General features: G+C 40.7%; 1 protein-coding gene across 1 annotated transcript in view; it reads left to right on the top strand.

The window, feature by feature from the left end:
• The window catches only part of ACO1 (aconitase 1), a 48610-nt gene that overhangs the window by 15233 nt on the left and 9381 nt on the right, over positions 1-23996 (top strand). Inside the window, 16 exon segments of the mRNA XM_032477576.1 lie at positions 38-207; positions 1247-1384; positions 8012-8081; positions 8209-8334; positions 8336-8397; positions 8892-9066; positions 10779-10950; positions 12215-12315; positions 13263-13379; positions 14496-14655; positions 15276-15411; positions 17598-17682; positions 18493-18649; positions 19762-19886; positions 20864-20968; positions 21658-21800. Coding sequence (XP_032333467.1) covers positions 38-207; positions 1247-1384; positions 8012-8081; positions 8209-8334; positions 8336-8397; positions 8892-9066; positions 10779-10950; positions 12215-12315; positions 13263-13379; positions 14496-14655; positions 15276-15411; positions 17598-17682; positions 18493-18649; positions 19762-19886; positions 20864-20968; positions 21658-21800 — 2042 coding nt within the window.

Here is a 23996-nt window from a genome sequence, read left to right as displayed (position 1 = left end):
TTTGTCTGTTTGGTTATACTTTCTCCTTTACTCCTAGAACTGCTTACCATTTTCTATCAGAGTTCTCCTGGAGGCAGCCATTCGGAACTGTGATCAATTTTTGGTGAAGAAAAATGATGTTGAAAATATCCTAAATTGGAATGTCTTGCAGCATAAGAACATAGAAGTGCCATTTAAACCTGCCCGCGTCATCCTGCAAGACTTCACGTGAGTCTAATGTCATTTCACTTTCTTCTTCTCTGCCTCCCTTGTCAGCCTTTAAAGAAAGCTCTTTAAAAACAAAAATAAAAAACACGGTGACTATATAATTTTTCCAACACTTTTGAAAGCAAAAGGGGACTGCTATCCCAGATGGCAAGAGGTAATCTCAGGCAAATCAAGATACATGCTCACTCTACCTTTCCCAGTGGCAAAGGTCATTGTCCTTGGTCTGGAATATCCTAGTCTTAAATATACTAGCAAAAGTTGAAAGAAATAGCGTGGAGTGGAGCTGTCTGGGAATCTTTTCTCCCACACGTCCTGTCACCCAGGGAGCCAGGTTTCAAACAGCTGTCCTTGGACCACGGATGTATGGATGTGTATCACCTGAGGGGATATTCATAGCTCACAAGGCCTGATTTGTTACTGTTAAGCCTCAGCTCACATCCTGCTATGCCCAGGAACTGCTCCTCATCACGACCTCATTTTGAAACACTACCTTTTCATTTTTAAATGATGTTATTTTGTTCCTTCTGGAGACCAAATTTCACTTTTCTAGAGGAAGATCACCCAAATTTTATCTCTAATATAATAAAAAGGAAGGATTCAGTTAATGTAAATTTGATTCATAGCCTACTTCTCTGAATTACATCTATTCCTTTAAATGTGGTCTGAAGTCGAAGGGTGTAATCTGTATGTCTTGTCCGGGTCTTTGTCACTCCACCATGTGAATGGGGAGCAGTCATGGCAGACAAAGTTTTAGAGTTTTTAAGTGCCAGCTTTCCCATAGTTTCTCCATTTAGACCACATTGGTTTTTAACTTTAACTCAGGGATAAAACTGCATGCGGAGAGACCACTCAGTTGTGCACTTATATGATTTCTGCTTGAGGAGATGTGTTTAGAAACTTCCACTTTTCTAACTCATCCATTGTCAGCTCCACTGATGAGACAGTCCCACTGCCAATATTATTAGAAGCGGCAAAGCTGAAAAATCCCATGACACTTGATTAATAGATTTATTTTCTGCTTAATTCTCTCTTTTCTTAGAGGTGTGCCAGCTGTGGTTGACTTTGCTGCCATGCGTGATGCTGTAAAAAAGTTAGGAGGAAATCCAGAGAAAATAAACCCCATCTGTCCTGCTGATCTTGTCATTGATCATTCCATCCAGGTTGATTTCAGCAGAAGGTGAGAGATGAGGATGAACACTTGAGGTGGAGTGTAAGTCTTTCAGTGTGTTTGTGTACGTAGTTAAATAAAAGAAGAAAATCATTAAAAGGTATATTCAGGAAACCTCAAACTTAATATGTATTTTCCCTGAAGTTATGTTTTGGATGGGGGATGAATTTTTTTAAATTTTTTTTGTTTGTTTCCATTTACTTCTTGGGTGGGAGCAGCCTGTGTGAAAACACACACACATGGATTTCTGCCATGAGAGCTTGTTAATACAAGTACATGTTTCACTTATTTTAAATGAATTTTGCTTTTTTTTTAAACCATGGAGCCGTATTCCTTTTTGATTCCAAGTAACTGTTTCATATCTGGTGGCCATCTCTGTCTCTCCATGTAGGTTTCCAAAATGTCTGTCTTCCTTTGTTCCTTCTTCTATTGTTTGTGATATCTACTTCTCTCTTTCTGTCCAAATCCTACCAGTCCTACCAATAAAATCTCAGTGGTAGTACACAATAAGAATTTATTTCTCACACTCCTACAAGTTGGTTAGGAGGTCAGCTGATCTAAGCTAAGTGCAGCTGAGCAGCTGTGCTTCATCCAGCCTGGCTGGGTTGACTGCTTTATCGCACATCAGCTGGGGCAGGTGGTACAGCTCCAAGAAAACAGCTAGCTAGTGATCAGAGAGGCTCAAGAAGCCAGTTGGGAACATGCAGTTATCTCTCGATCAGAACTGGCACTGTATCACTTCTATTCACAATGACAGTAATCAAAGCAAGTCACAAAGTCAAGCCCAAAGTCAGGGGTGGAGGAATAACACTCCATCTCTTGCAGAAATAGCTGTGAGATTACACAACAGGGACTTGGCTATACGAAGGGCAATCAGGTGCTACTAGAAAGCTGATAACGCAGAAATATAACTAAAGAAAGGTATTATCAACTTCAGATAGAACTTTAATTAGAAAGAAAGAATGGTTCTGCATACTATGCTGGGAAAATTATTTGGTAGAGCAGTTCATATGAATTAAAGCATTAATATTTTCAAATTAAATAATGGAAAAATTTAGAAAAAAATTAATTATACATGTGTCAAATGCCTTAATTAGAAAGACCTTTCTAAATTTAGAAAGCAATAAATGAAAAAAGGGGGGAAATCTATAGATTTGACTTCAAAGTTAATAAGAGATAATTTGAAAAATATATTCAACAAAGATGACAAAGGGTTAATATCCTTAATATATAGAGTATATATAATCCTTTAAAAAAAAAAAAACAGTAAAACCCAGAAAAAAAATGGACAAAGGAAAGCGGACATTTCACAATAAGAGGAAATGCAAATAAATGATAAATACATAAAGCCTTTTCAACCTTACAAGTAATAAAAAAGTAAATTAAATCCTCGAGATATCGTTTTCTCTTACCAACATAGTTAAGATTAGAAAATAAACATTTTTAATTATAAAGGTGTCATGAGAGAGACACTTTTATACACTGCTGGCAGCATTGCAAATTAGAAATGATGAAAGTAAAATGTATTAGAATCTTTAGAAATTGCCATCATCCATCTTGGAATTTCCACTTCTAACCCTACCCCTTGCAGGTATCTGAAAATCAGAAAAAGCTTAACGACTAAATACTGCTCATTAAAGTATTATTTATAATAATGAAAACTGAGAAGCATTCTAAATGTCTAGCAAAGGAGAGTGATTTATTAAATTATAGTACATCCTTAAAGTGAATTACTAGGTAACCTTTACAGTTATATTTATGTGCTTAACGGCACTTATAACATACTTATAGCTCAATGAACCAAAATATGTATAAATTGCATATGTGGAGTGATCTCAGCTAAATGAAGAGCTAGGCAGTGGTTAAAAAATTGGAAACAGGTAACAAACTGCTAAGTCATTATCTCTGGGACTACCATTTGTTCTTCATTTTTACAATAAGAAGCTGTTGTTTTTGTAATAGAGAAGTCATTTAAGAATATGAAACGAACCACTCAAAGGAAAAGGAAAAAAAAACTTTATCTGCTTCCTTGGGGATTTAAGTGAGTTCCATATAGGCTCAAGAGAAATGTAGAAATTGGTCACTGTCTAATGAATGTTGCCAATATCCAAAGCACAGAAACTCAGGATAGAGAGAGATCTGCTTTGTCCTGTGAATTGACAGTTCTTGGAACAAACCAAATGGTTACTTGCCAGCTTTTCCCTTCCCTTTGGACCCTAAACCCACCCTTAGGCAGCATGCCCTTTTTTTCCCTCTTAAATCCCCATGAGCTCAATTTAATGTTCTGATTTCAGAGGGAAGAGTTAAAAATATACGCACAACCTATTATCCTGATTGAGAGTAAGGAAGTCCCCTTTAGAAATTATAAAAAGTAACTTCACAAATCATGGGCAATATTATCTTTCTTGAAGAATTTCACTGGTGTTGATAGCTTTCCCTTTATTTCTCTGGCCTGGAAGGTGACAGTGGAGATAGAATTGGAATTGTTATAATGTAAAGTTATTTGACTCAAAACTCAAAGTGCTCTTGACTACTAAGCAGTTAAAGAATCTGGGTCATCACCAAGTTCACTGTGATTTTTTTTTTTTTCTCTTTAAACCTTGACATCCACCAACTCTGGTTTCAATTTTTTATGGACCTTTTTCATTTACACTCTAATACTGAAAACATGAAAACAGCAAAGTTCAGGGGTGAACCTTGATGCCAAAATGATACCCAAATCTAGCAAACATTTTTTTTATTTAAAGAGAAACATTTCTGTTAGAAGTATTTTCATTGGTAGTGTTTTGTTATTATTTCTTGAGTTTGGTTTTGCAATTTGACCTCCCAGTCTCTTTCCTCATTTTTATTAGAATGTCTCAACTTTTGTGGAACTGTGTGCTGTGGGCTTATTTCCAGCTGTTTCCAGGAATGAACTGGAAAAACTGGGTAAGGGGTAATGAAAGGGTGAACAGGCCTCTTTAGGTGTTGAGGATCTAACTAATGCATTATTGTCAGGTTTTACACAGTTATCTCAGCAATGACTCTTTTAATCCCAACACGAATATCATAACAATTTCTGACAAGATTTCATGAGTGTCAAAACTATCTCCTTTGTAAATACTGTCAGTGACTATCTGGAGTACCATTAAATGTAATACTCAGAAACTTTGAACTACATCCAAATCTGATTTCAAATTACGTAAATAAGGAGAAATTTCCTCTTTGGTCTGTGAGGCCATTCACATTCAGAGACCTTATTAAAAGTTCACAGAATGAGTGAATCAAGGAAAGTTCTAAGTGGTGGAAAAATCTGAATTCTAGGTCTGTTGATTCATTCCAATAACTAGAACTAACTTACCTGAGCCAAGGTTAGCCTAAAAGTATTTTGTTTTAATGAGTAAATAGGCTTTTTACCTAGAATTAACATATCTTAAAACAGCCTAAGCACTTCTGGCTTCTGCTTGTACTGTGACTGTGTTATTTACATCAAACTGATGTTCCCAGCATTCTCTGGGGTAAATATCCCTCTTCCAACTCTGTTTCTGCTGTGAGAAGCCTGGACATCCTTCTGGAGGCAAGAGGACAGGCATGAGGACTGGGAGTCCACATGTGCTCAGAGCACAGCAGAAGCAACGAGGGCACCAGAGGCAGGGCCATACATGATTAAGAATAATGTTCTAAGATGCCTTCCCTTTTTCTTTGGTTAAAATTAAATCCACTTAACAGACCTACTATGTGCCAGTATTTGTTCAAGAAGCAGGTTAGTTTAGAAGAGGAGAGAGATTAAAGAACACACAGCTTGAATGCAGTTGGTAACTGTAGGAACCACAGAGGAGGAGGCAAATCACCCTGACTTGGGGAGTCAGGGGGCTCTTCCAGGAGTATCACTTGATCTGAGGTCCCAGGGGTGTTTACTAAAGAGAAAAGAGCGGGAAAGACATTCCACACAGAACAGAGCATGCAAAAGCATGAGTAAAGTAGGGTCTGGGAGTATGAGGGCCACGTTGTGACTGAAGTTGAAAGTTTGGACTGGAGGATGGGAGAGGGCTTATAAAGGAAGTCTGAGGTCAGACTGAAGGACTTTTTTTTTTTTTTTTTTTAAGGCAATGGGATTTGTACTTTATTTAGAAAATGGGATCCACTGGCAGATTCAAGATAGGTTGTGATGAACTGTATTTTGGAAAACCGATTCTGGTGACAGTACAAAAGATAAGTTGAGTGGACTGAATACTTTGATAACTGTAGGTACAAAGTGGGAGGAGAGGAAGTCATTAGATGAGAGATGGACAGACAGGGATGAGGAAGAGATTTAGGAAAGAAGGTCATGTATTAGGGTTTGACCCGTTGAGTTTGTGATGCCCGAGGTGTTCCTGATGCGGATGCCCAGGATACATTGGGAATATGGATCTGGTCCTGAAGAGACAGGTGGGGACTGGAGGGATGGAGCCCCCAATGTACCAGTGAAGGCTGAGATGAGTACCTTGAGGAATGGCTACATCTGGTGGAGGGTCTACAGGGGCTGCTGATTGGGGGTCAGGATGGGATCAGAAACGCCTTGTTCCACTACAGCAGGATCTCTCCTCTTTCTTTTCTTTTTCTCTGACACATACACACATCCACAGACCTTCATTCTCCACATCGGGGATCAGCTAACTTGTACTGTAAAGGGTCAATATGAAATACTTCAGGTTTTGTTGGCTACATACTATCTCTGTTCATATATTTTTCTTCCATCCTTTAAAAATATAAAGATTATTTTTTGCTTGAGAGCCAAACATATACAGGTATTGGACCAGATTTGGCCTGTGAGCCAGTTTGTGGACCCCTGCTCTAAGGTTCTCTCAGGAATTGATTACATCAAAGCAACTAACACTTATCTTGAAGAATATTCACATCAAGAGAAAAGACAAAAATCAGCGTGATAACTGAATGTATTCTTGTAGGGTAGACAACAGCCTCCAGCCCTTTCTTCTCAAGGAGTGCCTACCCACTGTTATCTGGCAGACTTCCCCTCGCCCTTCAGACTACATCGATGTCACTTCCTCCCAGAAGGCACCCCTGGCTCCCTGGTGTTGTGCACGGCCCTTTCTGACGGCTCCCATGGCTCCCTGTACTGCCCGCATCATGACATGGATAGCCACTCTCGTACAGTTGCCTGGTTGCCGTCTGCATCTCTCACCAGGCTCTGAGCCCCAGCTGGGCAGCACACATGCCACTTCTGCACCATCATGTGCCCAGCATGTGGCAGAGGTCAGCTCTGTAGCTCATTAATAAGGGAAGGAAGAAGGTGTGTATACTGGTTAAGACAGAGGCTCCAGGACTAGTCAGACCTGGGTTCAGGTGACAGCTCTGTAATCTACAAGCATCTGACCCTGGAGAAGTTATCTAAGTCTGTGCCTCAGCTTCCTCTTCTGTACTTTGGGGTAACAGCAGTACCTACGTGAGGGGTTGTCACTGTGACAAAATGAGCTCCTGGCTATAAAGCACTTGGAGCCTACGACGTATCTAGCAATCCCACACTTCAGCTCCTGCTGTTATTATCATGATAGCTGCTGTTATTACCACTACGGCCGTTCCTGCTACAGCTTCTGTGACTACTGCGACAGGGAGCAGTATGGTACAGAGATTTAGAGTGTCGACTCTGGAATCAGACTGCCTGGGTTTCAGTTCCAGTTCCATTTACTAGCTGTGTGGTCCTGAGCAAGTTTCTTACCCTCTCTGTGTCTCAGTTTCCTCTTGAAAAAAATGTGGATATTAGTTGCACCTAACTCAATGGGATATTTTGGCAACTAAATGAGAAAATACATGTAAAGCATTTTAAATAGTGGCCTATTCCTAATAGTGTCAGCCAGTGTAACTATCAATTAGTGAAGTCAGACTTGGGTCCCAACTATTAATTTTACTGTCCTTTTCTGTATTCACTCAATCCATGACACAGTTTATAAGCGTTTCCTGTGTGCTAAACATGCAAAGTTGCAACTATGACTTATTCTACCTTGACTCAAAACAGTGTAGTTTGATTATAAAAAATTCTGGAGAAGCTTCCTCATGCCCTGCATTGTCCGTGTCAGTCCTGATGGACGGAATGACTTTAAGCAAACCTTGGCGTATAACCTGGGCGTTACAGATGCTCTTGGGTGGCACCACCCTTCATATAAACCTCTGTTTGAAAGGTAGGAGACTGTGTTTCTATAAATTCCTGTGCCTCCTGGCATCACTGGTTCCCTTTCTCCCAATACAAACAGATGAAAATACCAGCCTGGACATGGCTCAGCTCAGAGAGGTACTGTAACCAGGTCACAGATGAGAAAGGAGTATAGAAGGGTTTCTTTAAATATTTAAGCTGCTGTTGTCATTATAAATGTCTTGAGTCTGTTCCTAAGAGCCAGACTTTAAGATTAGAATAGTTTTAACTTAAATGCACTTAATGTTTTCTACCCACCATGTTTACAGGCATCTTAAGAATCACTTGAACCAAATAATGCTTATTCTTTTTACTTCCTTTAACTACCTTTCCTTTCCCATGTGAGTGAGGGCATATACTACTCAGCAAGCCTGCAGATGAAATTGCCATTTTGTTTATTATCACTAATAAATTTGACCAGTAACACTCTAAGCCATAAAATTTATACATTTAGTTTTTCTCTTTCACAGGGCAGACAGTTTACAGAAGAATCAAGACTTGGAATTTGAAAGAAACAGAGAACGATTTGAATTTTTAAAGGTATGGGTGGAGTTTGGTTCCAATAGTTGAATCTTTGTGTGTCCCATGTCAGGGAGAGGTGCCTAGGAGGTAAGCTGCATAAGGTGTGTCTGGTACTCATAGCATTCTTCCTATTTTTCAGTTCTAGTGGGGTTCTCAGGCCTTTTGCAACATGCGGATTATTCCCCCTGGCTCAGGAGTCATCCACCAGGTGAGTCTGGAGTATTTGGCAAGAGTGATATTTGATCAGGATGGATACTATTACCCAGACAGCTTTCGTGAGCATGGACTCGCACACCACTATGATTGATGGTTTGGGCGTTCTCGGTTGGGTTGAGTGTTCTGCATTCCTAGTCCACATACGCTGTCCTATGGCACGTATTATGATTTACTCTGATACCATTACATCCAGGAGCATGAATTTGAGTGACCACAAGTATCAGAGAGGTATTTTTGTCTGTTTTGTGTACTGCTGTATTTCTAGAACCCAGAAAAGTGTCTCGTGCCTATTAGGCACTCAGTATAATGTCTGGAAGAATGAACTGGAATAAGGGGTTGGGGACATTTAGAATGAAAATCACCTGGGCTGTTTGTTAAACACGGAGATTCTGGAACCCCCATTCTCCTTTTTAGCATCGAATCGAGGAAATTTTGATACAGGTGTTTGGAGGACCACACTTTGAGAAATACTTATTAAACTTCTGTAGAGGGGAACAGAGAAAAGACAACTGCTCTTTATGAAAACATAACTCAACTCTATACTAGTAAAACGCTGTTACTGGGTTGACGACTTGTTAATGACACTGAACTCTGCCCGAGGGATATAATGAGGAATAATGAAAACATTGTCACGGCTTTCCATACAGGTGTGGGTGGCATCGAAGCAGAAGCTGTCATGCTGGGCCAGCCAATCAGCATGGTGCTTCCCCAGGTGATTGGCTACAGGCTGGTGGGCAATCCCCACCCTCTGGTAACATCCACTGACATCGTGCTCACCATCACCAAGGTAACGATGTACTGCCTCTTCTGTGGTCTTGAAGAGTCCCAGAAACAAACAGGGAGGCAGTACGTGATGGAGTCTCTTGGGTTCCATGTGCTCTAGAAATGCTAGGAAACAGTTTATGTTGATGACTTTAAAAGAGACGAGATGAGGGGAGAATTCTGTGGTTAAGTTTCAGATCATTATGTTCACTTGACTCTTCTGTTGCTGCATAGATCTTTTTCTTTAAATTTTTTTTTGAAATTGTGAAATAATTTAAATACACAGGTGTTAAACGAAATTTATATACCCACCATGTAGACTTAACAGATGGTAACACTTCGCTGTATTTGCTTCAGAGCTCTCTCTGTATGTATATTTTTTTAAGAAGTGAAATGTAATATTTATGGCTAGAGTCATCCTCCTCCATCCTAGAAATAATCACTATCCTGAGGTTGTAAGAAATCATTCCCCTGCATGTGTTTATAGTTCTACATTTTTCCCATGCCATTCTTCTTTATATGTAAATAACAAACTCATTCTATGAATAATTTCTGACTTTATTATTCCGTTCTTTGTAATGTAAGTTACATCATTGTAACAGATGTTTCTCCAAGCTGGAAAATAATAGTTTTTTTTTTTTTTCTTTTTCTTTAGCCCTTGTAGGAAATAATCTTTTTTTTTTTTTTTTTTTTTTTTTTTGGCTATTTGCTTGCTTTGCAAAAAGAAGGTAGTTTCATAATGAAAATTACTAGAAAAGTAATGTTTTTTAAAATTATCACAATTTTTCCTGTTTGTATAATCTGGAGGCTTGGGGTATTTGGGATGGTTACTATACTGTTGATTAAGTCTTCATGGAAATTAGAATTGCACTTATCTGAATACTATAGCTTATCAGAGATGCACACCTGATTCTTCATGTGTGAAATAATACAGGCTTTGCCCACAAAATTTGGCAGAATTCCACACAACCAAAAGAGCCTGGCTGTGTGGCTGTCCACAGTTCATGAAACTGATTTCATGCAGGGCCAGGCCAGTCACTGACCTGGCTGATGGCTTGCATGGAGAAGATGTGGGAGTCAGACCACCTAGATCTTTCAGTTACACTTGACTTGTACCTTTGTTTAGGTTATTTGTTGATTATACCCTTGAAAACAAGGCATTTGCTTACTCAAGTGCAAATCATAATTTATTTAAGCCAAAAGAATTTAATTTTTAGGACTTCTAGGCACTTTCACTGATCTCATTAGAATGAAAAGTTTCTCATTTTGAAACACTTTTCTTAATGTTATTTGTGGGGGTTTTTTATTATTTTTTCTTTCTTTTTTTAAGAAATGTTTTGGCATAATTTTAGATTTATAGGAGAGCTGATGTAAAGATAACAGAGTTCCTGTTACCTTTCTCCCAGCTTCCCCAGACGTTAACATCTTACATCACCATGGTACATTTATCAGAAATAGTAGTTAACATCGGAATGACATTATTAACTAAACTAGAAACTTCACCAGTTTTTTCAGTAGTGTCCTTTTTCTTTTCCAGGATCGACTTCAGGATGCCATGCTATATTTGGGTGGCATTATTTTTTAAATTTTATTTTTAAAAGTAATCAAAAATATGCTGGGCTAACTTATTGTTTGTGTTTACTCACAAGGCTAGTTTATGAGGACTGCAAGGGGATAGTTCAGCATTTTAAATATGGGCCATCACACCTCAAACTCTTCTATTGTTCTATTGCTCAGCACCTCCGCCAGGTTGGGGTAGTGGGCAAATTTGTTGAATTCTTCGGGCCAGGAGTAGCCCAGCTGTCCATTGCTGACCGAGCTACCATTGCCAATATGTGCCCAGAGTATGGAGCGACTGCTGCCTTTTTCCCAGTTGATGAAGTCAGTATCAAGTACCTGGTGCAGACAGGTAAGTGCAGAACCCTGAAAACAGAAGGTCCTTTGTAAAGTTGCATAGAATGCTAAGAACAGAGCATTACCCTCTCCTCTGTCCCTAGATTTAATAGTTGAGGTATTCATCTTAAAGAAGAGAAAGGAAGGGATGATGAAAGGAAGGGGCGAGGGAGCTGCAAAATACATCCAGAGATAAGATTAATTTCTGTGGCTGTAGAGGTGGCCACAGAACCTCTTACTGATCCAGTACCAAATTTGTAACATCTCTTGAAGTGAAACAAATGGTTTCAGAGAAGTTGAACCCTTTCTCAAACTGAAACCTAAGAGAAGTTTCTCCCATGCGTCTTCATGGAGTGGATGACATGGGATGTAATGAACACTGGGGCCCAACAGCAGGTCATGATAAATATGTGATGATCAGTCAGTCATCTGTCAAAAGGTCCATGCTGAAAGCTGATGACCTTTCCAATTCAATTAAAACAAACAGGCAAACAAAAAATCCTGATCTGTTGTGGATCCAAGAATCAAGCTCTCAAACAGTCTTATTTAACTGTCAGAGAAACGGGAGGCCTGCGTGTCTGCTGGGCAAACTCCATGCATATTATCTCCTGCAACCAGGGTCTTGACAAGAATCAAACAGCAGACCATTGAGGGTCATATTCCCGGTAAAACAACATTATGAGTCAGGACTTTGACCTCTGGAGTTAAATTCAGGCTCAGATCCTGGTTCTGCCATTTATTGTCTATGCTCCAAGGGAAAGATATTTCATCTTTTTGAGCCTCTATTTCCTCATCTGTAAGTGAGAATAACAGTACTTGTGTCATAATAAGGTCATGATGAAGTAGAGATTTAAATAATGTTTAGCACACAGTGCTGGGCACACAGGAAGGGCTCGTAGCTGATGGTTTGTGGTGGGAGACTGGGTGGATTACTGTTTTAACAGGAATCAAGTGCGATGCTGAGGGTCTGTGGCCAGTGGAAGGCAGATGCGAGGTATGCTGTGACAGATCGCTGAGGCTCAGGATCCTCCTAATTAGAACCATAACCAAAGAGAAAGGAGTACTTAGAACACCAGAATCTTCTTCCAAAAGTGGTCACTTTGGTCGATCAGTTAATAGCTCCCAGTAAACAGCAGCATCAGCCAGAGAGTCAGACTGTTTGTCTGGGAGCCGCTGTGTCAGCAGAGCTCTTGGTATGACTTGTATAACTGCTGGTAGAGGCATTAGTTTAATCAGGAAATTAACATCTGTTACTTGCTACTTCTTAAAATGCCCATTAGGTCGTGAAGAAGAAAAGGTAAAGCATATTAAAAAGTATCTTCAGGCTGTAGGAATGTTTCGGGATTTCAGTGACCCCTCTCAAGACCCAGACTTTGCCCAGGTAAGAGAGCGCCTTGCACCCAGCGTGTGTTTCCTCTTCCTCAAGGCTGTGGTTTTAGTTGTGAATGTTTTCTCTTGGGGGTGGGGGGTGTACTGGTAGGAAATTAGTCACTGCCAAGTTATTGTAGAAGAACAGGGTGTTAAAAGGCTGAAAAATTAAAACGATAAGGAACCGCAGACATAACAAAGTAACGTAACGTCTCCCATTCTGGCTGGCCATTCGGTTGAGTTGGGTGCACTCCCCCTTTTTGATTTACTCCTTTATGTGGAACCCTTCTGGAGAAGGAGTTTAGAAGGACTAGAGCTCTTTAAAGGCTGATAAGCTTATCATCATTGTAGATGGGGAAAGAAACAGAGGTGTGAACGAATCAATTAATTCTGATTTATCCAACAATGCGCTTGTCTTCATTCATTTTCTAGGGTGCAAACTAAATCCACTTTTTTCTCAGCAGCCAACCAATCTCAGGGTAAACTAGATGTGGGACCCTTGTTTGGTTTCATATGACGTTGAGGGAAGGAAATACTCAATTAGACGAGGGCTCATTTCCTGGCATTGATGACTTAATGGCTGCATTCCCCACCAAGTCATCTTAGAAAAATTACAATGGTTTATCTGTCATTTCAGTACAAAAACCATCTCAGACTAACTTAAGGAATAAAAAGGATGTATGAGCTGCTTTACAAAGATGGACGAGTGGAAGACGGCGGCGGCAGCTACACTGCCCACCTTGGTCTTTCCAAGAGGTGGCCAGGCTTCAGCCTGTCCATGCTACCCAAGTGCTCATCCAGATCTTTGAAAATTCACCCCTTAGGTGTTCCTTGTTTTTCAGTATGGGCGTTGAGTTTGTTTTTATGGTTGTGATGTTTCACATTCTCTGGCAGGGCTGCATTTTGTGTGTCTGTGGCTGTAATGTCAGTTCTAAGGTTCCCTTTCTTTTGGGTGCACAGGTTGTGGAATTAGATTTGAAAACAGTAGTGCCTTGCTGCAGTGGACCCAAAAGGCCTCAGGACAAAGTCGCGGTGTCTGACATGAAAAAGGACTTTGAGAGCTGCCTCAGAGCCAAGGTAGGGACCTGGGAGGGGCAGGTGGAAATCCTCCCCAGCCCTGCCGTGCCCCAGGCTTCTCTTCTGCCCCCTCGATGATGAATCTTCCTGAAGCCGGGTACTGAGGGCATTTTCTTCTCCAGCCTCCAGTCCTGGATGTCTCCTCCCCTATCAGCTAAGGGTCAAGCAGCTTCCTTGGAGCACTTGATTACCTGTAAATACAACTCAGTCCTCCTTTTCAGAAGCATCTCTACTTTTTAGGTGACTCTCACCACAGTGTTCACTCTACTTGCCCAAGTTTTTCCAGCCACTGTACTTTCGTTCATGCCATTCCCTGCCTGCATGTCCCTTCCCCATCTGCTTGTCCTCATCTATCAGCTCCTCTACAACGTGACCTCAGATCTCGTAGCAGAAAGTCACCTCACCCTCGTGTGAACCTTCATGGCAATCAGTCTGAAACCCTGTGATGGCATTTCACATTCTTTAACTTTTATTGTTGGTGCTTTGTATTATTTACATGTCTGATTTCCCTTAGTAGACTGTAAATCTGAGGGTACCATTTATGTCGCAGTCACCTTTTTATCCCACAAAGTGCCCAGCACAGCATCTGTACAGAGCAGATTTTCAATGAACATTTCCCAAATGAATGATTAAGATTTGTGGTGGGTTTTATCCATGGGACACCAGCATTTTACCAAATGTTCCGCTGTGTTTCATTGGCCTTACTGACCATGATTAGTTGAATCTGGCCAAAATGGCACCTTTTTCTAAATTTCCAAAAGATTAGTATTGGTAGCCTCAGTCTGCAGACATTAAACCTGTACTAATTATTTCTAACGAGACTAACTTTGAACTAAATTTGTAGTTTTAGTGCTTTGATATTTGAGATGGGAAGAAAGTAATTGTTAATAATTTCAAAGCAGAATAAGATTCAGAAATCATGACTCCCTTTTATAAAGATTTAAAAGGAGACTTTAATTTTTCTGTAGCATTTCAGAGTTTACCAGCTGAGATGTTTGCTTTGTTAAGAACTGCCCTTTAAAATTACAGTTACCAAAGTATTTCTTCTTCTCCCAAAGTGAGAACTTTTGACTATATATATATATATATATACACATATTTTTTTTCTTCCTATAGCAAGGATTTAAAGGATTCCAGGTTGCTCCAGACCATCATAATGACCATAAGACGTTTATCTATAATAATAGCGAGTTCAGCCTTGCTCATGGTTCCGTGGTCATTGCTGCCATCACGAGCTGCACAAACACCAGTAATCCATCTGTGATGTTAGGAGCAGGTAAGTGACATCCCTCCCAATGGTCAAGTGGACATGTGGGTGAAACAAACCGGTTTCCTTAAGACAAGTCACCAGCTTGTCTCTAGCTTTTTGTCTCTTTATAACCCCTCCTTATTTCTTCCCTACTTCTGTGACATGTCCTAAGACAGAGCACCATGTCCCTGCAGTAGTCTCTGTATTTCCCAAAAGTCCAGGGGTCCAGGCGCTCTGTATCTTCCCCTTTAAGAAATATCTGACGGCTAAATTTTTACTCCTACGTAAACTATATTCCTCACCAGCCAGTACACAGTTCATAAACTTTAAGAAGGAGCCCTTCCAATTACTTTTCATCTGAATAAAACATAATTAGAAAGATGACTTTCTCTCAAAACAAACAAAAAAAGGCACGTCTCTTTCGTCACGTCCATGACTAATTTTGAGTTTCCTGCACACATGTAAATAACTTCGGGTCAATGAGCTTTTGACTTTTCCACTTCTCCCAGGCAGCAGAAGTGGCAGAAAGTAACGCTTTTGTCAGGCAGTGTGGCAGGAAGTGCAGTCTGAAAAGCCAGTCTCTTTCCTAACTGTCCCTGGCGCCTAGAGCGGGCAGTCACCACGTGTCTGTGTGTACCATTTCACAGGCTTGTTAGCAAAGAAAGCTGTGGACGCTGGCCTGAGCGTGAAGCCTTACATCAAAACTAGCCTGTCTCCTGGAAGTGGTGTGGTCACCTACTACCTGCGAGAAAGTGGAGTCATGCCTTACCTGTCTCAGCTTGGGTGAGGGAGAAATTTTTTTTACACCATTGCTTTTGTTTTATTTTATTCCAAGGGTATCCTGCTAGGTCACCTTGTAATGGATGTAAGCTTATCTGATGGTGTCTAATTTTGTCAGATGTTAAATAGACTTAAACCCTCAGGTTCCAACAAGGCAGGGCCCTCCTGTACAGTTGTGCTGGTTGTTCATCAGACACAGGTGCCCATGAAGAGAGCAGAGGCTGAAGTCAAGCCTGTGCTCTGCTGTAGCCCTGCACCTCCCAATGGAGGAGGGAGCAGGTGCTTTTTATCTCAGTTGCAAGAAGGTGTGCTACGGGCTAATGTTGACTCTGCAACTGAGAATCTGCTCTTTGGTATGAAAATAATTATTTTCCAGGCCCAAAAAAGTTCAGACTCCTTGAAGTAAATTAGTTATTTGTTGCCAAGGACAGTTTCTCCAATTAACCTACTATTCCTAATTTGGATGACACAGATTTTTTAATCATGTGCCTCATAAAAGTCAGAAGTTCTTAGGATTATATAATAAAAGTATTTAATAGAGACATCAAATGGCATATCTGATTTCAACTTTCAAAAATTCTAGATCATTCAAGTAGACCCCTTATAATTTACTTACAAATTTAAAAGCAAATTACTTTAAAAAGTAAATTACATGGAATAGAATAGAGAGCCAAAAAATAAACCCATACACCTACCATCAATTAATCTTCAATAAAGGAAGCAAGAATACACAATGGAGACAAGATAGTCTTGACTTCAGCAAGCAGTGTTGGGAAAGCTGGACAGCGACATGTAAATCAATGAAGCTAGAACACTCCCTCACACCATACACAAAAATAAACTCAAAATGGATTAAAGATCTAAATATAAGACATGACACCATAAAACTCCTAGAAGAGAACATAAGCAAAACATTTTCTGACATAAATCTTAGCAGTATTTTCTTAGATCAGTGTCCCATGGCAAAAGAAATGTAAGTAAAAATAAACAAGTGGGACCTAATCAAACTTAAAAAAGCTTTTGCACAGCAAAGGAAATCATCAACAGAGCAAAAAGACAACCTATGGAATGGGAGAAAATATTTGCAAATGATGCAACTGTGACAAGGCATTAATTTCCAAAAATTACAGACACCTCATACAACTCAGTATCAAAAAACAACAAAGGCAAATCAAGTCCACATGAGGTACCACTTCACACCGGTCAGAATGGCCATCATCAAAAAGCCTACAAACAGTAAATACTGGAGGGAGTGTGAAGAAAAGGGAACCCTCATACACTGTCGGAGGGACTGTAAATTGGTGCAACCACTATGGAAAACAGTATGGAAGGTCCTTAAAAAACTAAAATAGAGCTACCATATGATCCAGCAATACTATTCCTGGGCATATATCTGGAAAAGATGAAAACTCTTAATTCAAAAAGGTACATGCACCCCAATGTTCATAGCAGCACTATTTGTAATAGCCAAGACATGGAAGCAACCTAAGTGTCCATCAACAGATGACTGGATAAAGAAGATGTGGTATATTTATATATAAAATATTACTCAGCCATAAAAAAGAATGAAATAGTGCCATCTGCAGCAACAGGGATGGACCTAGAAAATAATAAGTCAGAGAAAGACAAATATTATATCACTTATATGTGGAGTCTGAAAAATAATAAGATGAATCTATTTACAAAACAGACTCACAGACATAAAAACCAAACTTTTGTTTACCAAAGGGAAAGGGAGTTGGGGGAGGGAAAAATTAAGAGTGTGTGATACACAGATACATACTACTATATATAAAATAAATAAGCAACAAGGATTTATTCTGTAACACAGTGAACACTATTCAATGTCCTGTAATAACCTGTAATGGAAAATAATCTGGAAAAAAATTGTGTACATATATATTACTGAATCACTTGGCTGTGTACCTGAAACTCACACAATATTATAAAAAGACTATACTTCAATTAAAAAAAAAAGTAAATTATAAAAAGGACTCTTAATTGAATGATCTAGAATGAATGAAAAGATCAAAATGCTCCCAAGAACGAGAGCTTTATAGAAACGGCACTGTGCTAAATTTATTTCATGCGCTGCTATTCTCTTTAAATCAGTGGCCTCCAGGAACTATAACCAGCAGACGGTCCCACTGAGAGTCTCTCTCCACCCTGCACTTCTTTCTTGCACCTAGGTTTGACGTGGTGGGCTATGGCTGCATGACCTGCATCGGCAACAGTGGGCCCTTGCCTGAAGCTGTGGTAGAAGCCATCACGCAGGTAATTACAGAGGGGCCTGTGGGTCTCCAGAGCTGTTGTCCTTTTTTTATAAGATGTGTGACCAAAATGCTGGTAATTTCATGAAGGTCCGGGCAACAGGGGATGTGGTTAAGAGTCTGGCCTTTGGATTTGAGCTAAACTTACTAGCTGTATACCTTTGGGAAAGTTAATTAACCTCTTTGTGCCTCAGTTTTCACAACTGTAAATTGGAGACAGTAATAGTATGTGTTTCATAGAGTTGTGAGCATTAAGGTGACAGTGGACATTGAGGACTTATTGAGGTGCCTGGAACACACATGCTCCATAAATGCTGGCTTTGACTGCAGAGGCGCCAGAATCATTTATTCCTGTTGTCTGAAAACTGCTTCCAAGTCAGAAGAGAATCCACACAAATGAATCTTAACTATTGTGTTGGCTTGATTTTTGTCCCATTAACTCAGTAGCTCTCAGAAATACTATTTGGTTTGCTGTGCATTAATTGTAGAGTCCATGTCAGTCAGTGTGGCTCCCTTTAGCTTGTACTCTTCCCCACCTGTTCTCTGGCCCCCAGCAGCCAAAGAACCAGGATGTTGCCTTCTGACCCACCTGGTATTTTCTCATGAGCAGAAGCCACTGAACATGCCTCTGCTTCTTCTGACCCAGAGTGTCTCCCACAGGGCTGCCCTGTGTGCTCTTCTTCCCGGGGGGGAGGACCAGGTGAAAGGGAAGCTTGAGGGCTACTTTACTTAAAGGGAAAACCTTGGCAAATGGTCTAAGACACCTAGGCGATCTCTTGTCTTTGTGACCTGCTTTCTCCCTTGCCTCACACAGGGGGACCTCGTAGCTGTTGGAGTACTGTCTGGAAACAGGAATTTTGAAGGGCGAGTTCACCCCAACACCCGGGCCAACTATTTAGCCTCTCCGCCCTTAGTAATAGCATATGCAATTGCCGGCACCATCAGGATTGACTTTGAGAAAGAGCCCCTGGGTAAGATTTTATCTGTGTGGGTAGTTTTTTCCCCAATGAATTTGACAGTATTACTGCTTTCCTTGATGAATAATGAAGCCTAGAACCTTAAGAGATGAGAGGAGAAGGAAGCAGTACACAGCTAGGACATAACTATTTCAGTTAAAGGGAAAGGGGCGACAAGAGGGAAAGAAACACCACAAGTAACAGAGTTCTTGCCACTCTGGCGGCTTCTCCGGTTCCTCTCTTTCCAGCTCCTGCTTTACTCTCATGATAGGCATTGTTTTCATACTTAGTCTGTAGCAACACCATCCTACACAGTGCAGCTTCTCCAGATTCAGGGGAAATGATGCTTTGTTTCCTTTTCCACTGGTTTTTTTGCTGTACCCTCCTCAATGCATGCTAACCGGACTGGATAATATGAAAACAGTGCCCTGTAATTTACTTTTAGGAACCATAGCTTTCGAGGTACTGTTGATCCTCGTTATATATGGATTCCATATTTGCAAATTTGACTACTCCTTAAAATGGATTTAACCCCCAAATCAATGCTCATCACGCTCCCGTGGTCACGAACAGACGTGCATGGGGGTGAAAACTGAGTTGCCTGCCGTGCCTGCTCTCAGCTGAAGCTGAACAACATGACCTGCTGCCTTCTTGTTTCAGGTCTCATACTGCAAACAAGTGTTCTGTTTCCTGTCTGTGCTCTGTTTAATGCCATGTTATTCACATTTTAGTGCTTTTTGTTGTTGATTTCACTGTTTAAAATGGCCCCTGAGAGTAATGCTGAAATACTGTGTAGTGTTCCTAAGCCCAAGAAGGCTGTGATGGGCCTCGTGTTAGACAGGCTTTCGAGTTCAATATGAAAGTGTTAACAGTATATATTAAATAAGGTATCTCGAAATAGAAGCACACATAAAGCAAGGTGATGTATTGTTCAGTTGATGAAAATGTGGATGGAGTCTCTCGGAGCCTAACCCCCTGTGTCCCCTGGGGGCAGTGACTGCGTATTCTCCAATTCAGCGCATACGTGGACTTTGTAGAGCTTCCCTGAACAACAAGAACTGACTGTACATGACAGAGGAAATGGGGTATGAAATGCAGTTCTTCTCACTAATAAACATTTCCCCCAGGGGTAAATGCAAAGGGGCAACAAGTATTTCTGAAAGACATCTGGCCAACCAGAGATGAGATCCAGGTGGTGGAGCGCCAGTACGTCATCCCCGGGATGTTTAAGGAGGTCTACCAGAAGATAGAGGTAAGGCGGGTGCCCAAGGGAAAGCTGCTCATTTTTACAGACCCCACAATCCCCTGACATTCCCAGATTCGGACAACTGAGCAGCGGCCTCAGGAGGAAAGGCCTCAGCTTGTGTGGTTCCGGGCCAGCTTTCTATAGCTCCCCCTTCCTCAGGCAGACGGGGGTATTGTGTCAGCTGTGGTTCGGGACCCCTGATGTCACTACAGTGTGTCCCTGAGGGGTCAACTGGTTAAATGCACCTTTCAGAATTATTCGGATGCTTTAAAAAGTAATAAAAATAAAAGCCACTCAGTAGGTAACATCAAACTACCAAACTGGAAATAAATAGAACTTACTATGCATTTTACAAATAGGGAGAAAATGTATCGGGCTCAGTATCATCTTCTGAGACTCTTGGATGTTATTCCTCTCCCCGTTTCTGTGTTACACTGACCCAGGGGCTTCTGACTGGGGCTGGTGGTGTGAAATAAGGGAGCAGACTGTATGGAGAGAGGGGTCAAATGGGATTATACTCATGCACTGGGCCCACCCACAAGCTGCTCATTGGGAAATGGTATGAAGGAGTTTGGTGGACATTCGGTTAAATGCATTTCTTCAAAGGCTTAGCTAATAGACATATGCGGCGTATGCAACCTGATTTTAATACACAGCCACTGTCATTTGCTAGCCAATGTCCCTGTTGACCTGGCAGTCTACTTCCCAAAATCTTCAGACAGTAAATAATTTCCCCTTTGGTACAATCTTATTATCTCAAATTATACTTATAAGTACATGTATTAGTTACCTACTGCTGTGCAGCAAATTACCCCAAACTCTGATTACTTAGCATGGTGCTGTCTGTACAGAGGAACAGACCAGAATAAGAATGGTTTTTACTGCACTCTTAGCTTGAATATATGTTTTGTGTTTTCATGTTAAACTTTCCTTAGAATGGAATGTGATTAGATCTGCCTTTCCCTTTCTCTTTTTTTCCTAAGACTGTGAATGAAAGCTGGAATGCCTTAGCAGCCCCATCCGATAAGCTGTATTGTTGGAACCCCAAATCTACCTACATTAAGTCACCACCATTCTTTGAAGACCTGGTAGGACTTCTTATTTTTTAACAAAATGAGTTCTTCAGAAAGTTTCTTGCCTTATAAAATCTGCTTGATTATCCAGTACCCTTGCTTAGACTACCCGTTTCATTAACCTTTAGAAACCTGCACAGGTCATCCTGGGGAGTTTGGGGAAGCTAGGGTATTTGGCTGGAGTGGGCCTATACTTTCTCTGTCCAGGGCTTCTGTGTGGCTGTGTAGACACACCCTGTTGGACACGGACTCAGAAGAGTCTCAGGGACTGTCTGGGAGAGCAGCCCCACCGCCCACCATATTCAGACCTTATACCCATAAAAGTAAGGGAAACCCTGAAACTGACCATCAGGGAGTCACCCTGCCCAGGGTGGGAGGGGGTGGGGGGAGAGAAGTCAGGACTCCTGCTGTCCTCAGCGTCTGAGGAGTTCCCTGCACATGGAGAAGGAAGGTGTCATTGCAGCAGTTTCCCTGTGGCTTGTGAGGGGCACTGCCAATACTTCACCTCCTTTCAAGGGTGAGATATGAACATTTTTGAGTAAATTCACCTCACTTTTCTAAGCACTCCTGATAAAACTAGAATTTTCTATACATTGATGTAGGGCTGTCACCTGGCTCAGGTCCACGGACCACTACTATTGAGGCTCCCTGGTGACGTGCTGGAGAAACCTGGGCCAGCACTGACTTGTTGTGTTCTTTATTAGACTTTGGATCTTCAGCCCCCGAAATCTATAGTGGATGCCTATGTGCTGCTAAATTTGGGAGATTCAGTAACAACTGACCACATCTCTCCGGCTGGAAATATTGCAAGAAACAGCCCTGCTGCTCGCTACTTAACTAACAGAGGGTAAGTATGAGGGAGGGGAGGAGAGCCTGAAGGCAGAAATGCAGAGAGTGAGACCCGTATTTCTCTTTTCACATGGGCTCTTTGGAATCAGAATCCGGTTTTTCACTGAATGCTGGGGCTTAAAAACTAGTCATCTGTTTACTGCTTCGAAGCTTCCATGGGAGAATCCATCAGCAAGGGAACCCCACGAGGGGAGAGAACCTTCTTATTGAATAAGTGTGCTCATTGGACTCAACTGTCATCCCTGCCCCCAGCATGATTGTTAAAGTACAGGTCTCCAGAACTATTCAATATCTTGTAGTAACAACCTATAATGGAAAAGAGTCTGAAAAAGAATATATATACACGTACAACTGAATCACTTTGCTGTACACCTGAAATTAACACATTGTAAAATGACTTTTTTTTTTAAAAAGGGTTTCTTTTTTTTAACAGCATAATGTCCCAGTTATGCATATATATATATTCATTTTGATATTTTCATTAAAGGTTATTACAGGATATTGAATATAGTTCCCTGTGCTATACAACAGAAATTTATCTATTTTTATATAGTGGTTAACATTTGCAAATCTCAAACTCCCAGGTTTATTCCTTCCCACCTGCTTTCCCCCAGTAACCGTAAGATTGTTTACTATCTGCAAGTCTGTCTCTGTTTTGTAGATGAGTTCATTAATGTCCTCTTTTTTCTTCATTTTTTTTTTTTGATTCCACATATGAGTGATATCATATGGTATTTTTCTTTCTCTTTCTGGCTTACTTCACTTAGAATGACATTTTCCAGGGCCATCCATGTTGCTGCAAATGGCATTATTTTATTCTTTTTTATGGCTGAGTAGTATTCCATTGTATAAATATACCACAACTTCTTTATCCATTTGTCTATTGATGGACATCTAGGCTGCTTCCATGTCTTGGCTATTGTATACAGTGCTGCTGTGAACATTGGAATGAAGCTGGAGGAATAACCCTCCCAGACTTCAGACAATACTACAGAGCTACAGTAATCAAAAGAGCATGGTTTTGACACAAAACTGGACATACGGATTAATAGAACAATAGAGAGCCCAGAAATGAACCCAGAGACCTATGGTCAATTAATCTTCAACAAAGGAGGCAAGAATATACAATGGAGAAAAAAACAATCTCTTCAACAAGTGGTGCTGGGAAAGCTGGACAGCCACATGTAAATCAAGGACGTTAGAACACTCCCTCACACCGTACACAAAAGTAAACTCAAAATGGCTTAAAGAAAGACACTATAAACCTCCTAGAAGGAAACATAGGCAAAACATTCTCTGACATAAATCTTAGCAATGTTCTCCTAGGGCAGTCTACCCAGGCAATAGAGAAACTATATTTCAATTAAAAACGGTTCAAAAAATAAAGTACAAGACTCTGCTCTTAACCTGTCACGGAGCCTGTTGCACTTGAAGCACTCAGCAGGGATGGAACCAGAAATGCACTGACATCTCCTGGTTGAGAAACGTAATATTTACAGAGAACTGCTTCGAGGATTTGCAGTTTAAACATCCATTCATCAATCCTTCAGTCATATACTGATTTTAACAGGTATTACACCAATATTACCTACTGTTACGTAATATACTGATATTAATCAAAGTCAGTCCTAAATTTGACTTTCCATGAATCATCTGAGGACATAAAAATTCGTGTTTCCCATCCCCACCTACTGAATTAGCTTCTTCAGTGATGGGGCCCAGAGCCAATTTGAGGAACAAAATCCAACACTTTTCTTTTCTCAGTGGGAGCAGACAGCTGCCTTGCCCCTCACCTCCCTTGCAGGTGGCTAACCCATTTTCTTCCTGAATTCCCCTTCTGCTGTGATCACTCAGTCTCTGCCTTCTCCTAGTGCATCCTATGAGACAGTCTGTTCATTCAGAACAAGAATATTTCATAGTCCCCAGAAATGTAAGTGTTGTGAGTGTAAGAAGACAGCCCACATCTATCTAGAGGAAGTGATGCACAGTGGTCTGTTTCATGATTTTTTTTTTTTAGCATGGGGCAACTACTTTTTAAAGTGTATGGAAACTGCCTGTACACAGATACATATGAGATTTTAAAGGGAAAGGATTTTGCTTTGAGTGAAGACATGAATCCATCAGCAAGTAGAGAAGAGCAGGTGATACTGAAGAGGGGTCAGCGAGTCCCTGCTCTTTCCCTCAGCCACATGCT

This window comes from Camelus ferus, chromosome 4 (genome assembly GCF_009834535.1).
Source record: "Camelus ferus isolate YT-003-E chromosome 4, BCGSAC_Cfer_1.0, whole genome shotgun sequence".
NCBI classification, from domain to species: Eukaryota; Metazoa; Chordata; class Mammalia; order Artiodactyla; family Camelidae; genus Camelus; species Camelus ferus.
This window is presented reverse-complemented; position numbering and strand designations above follow the sequence as displayed.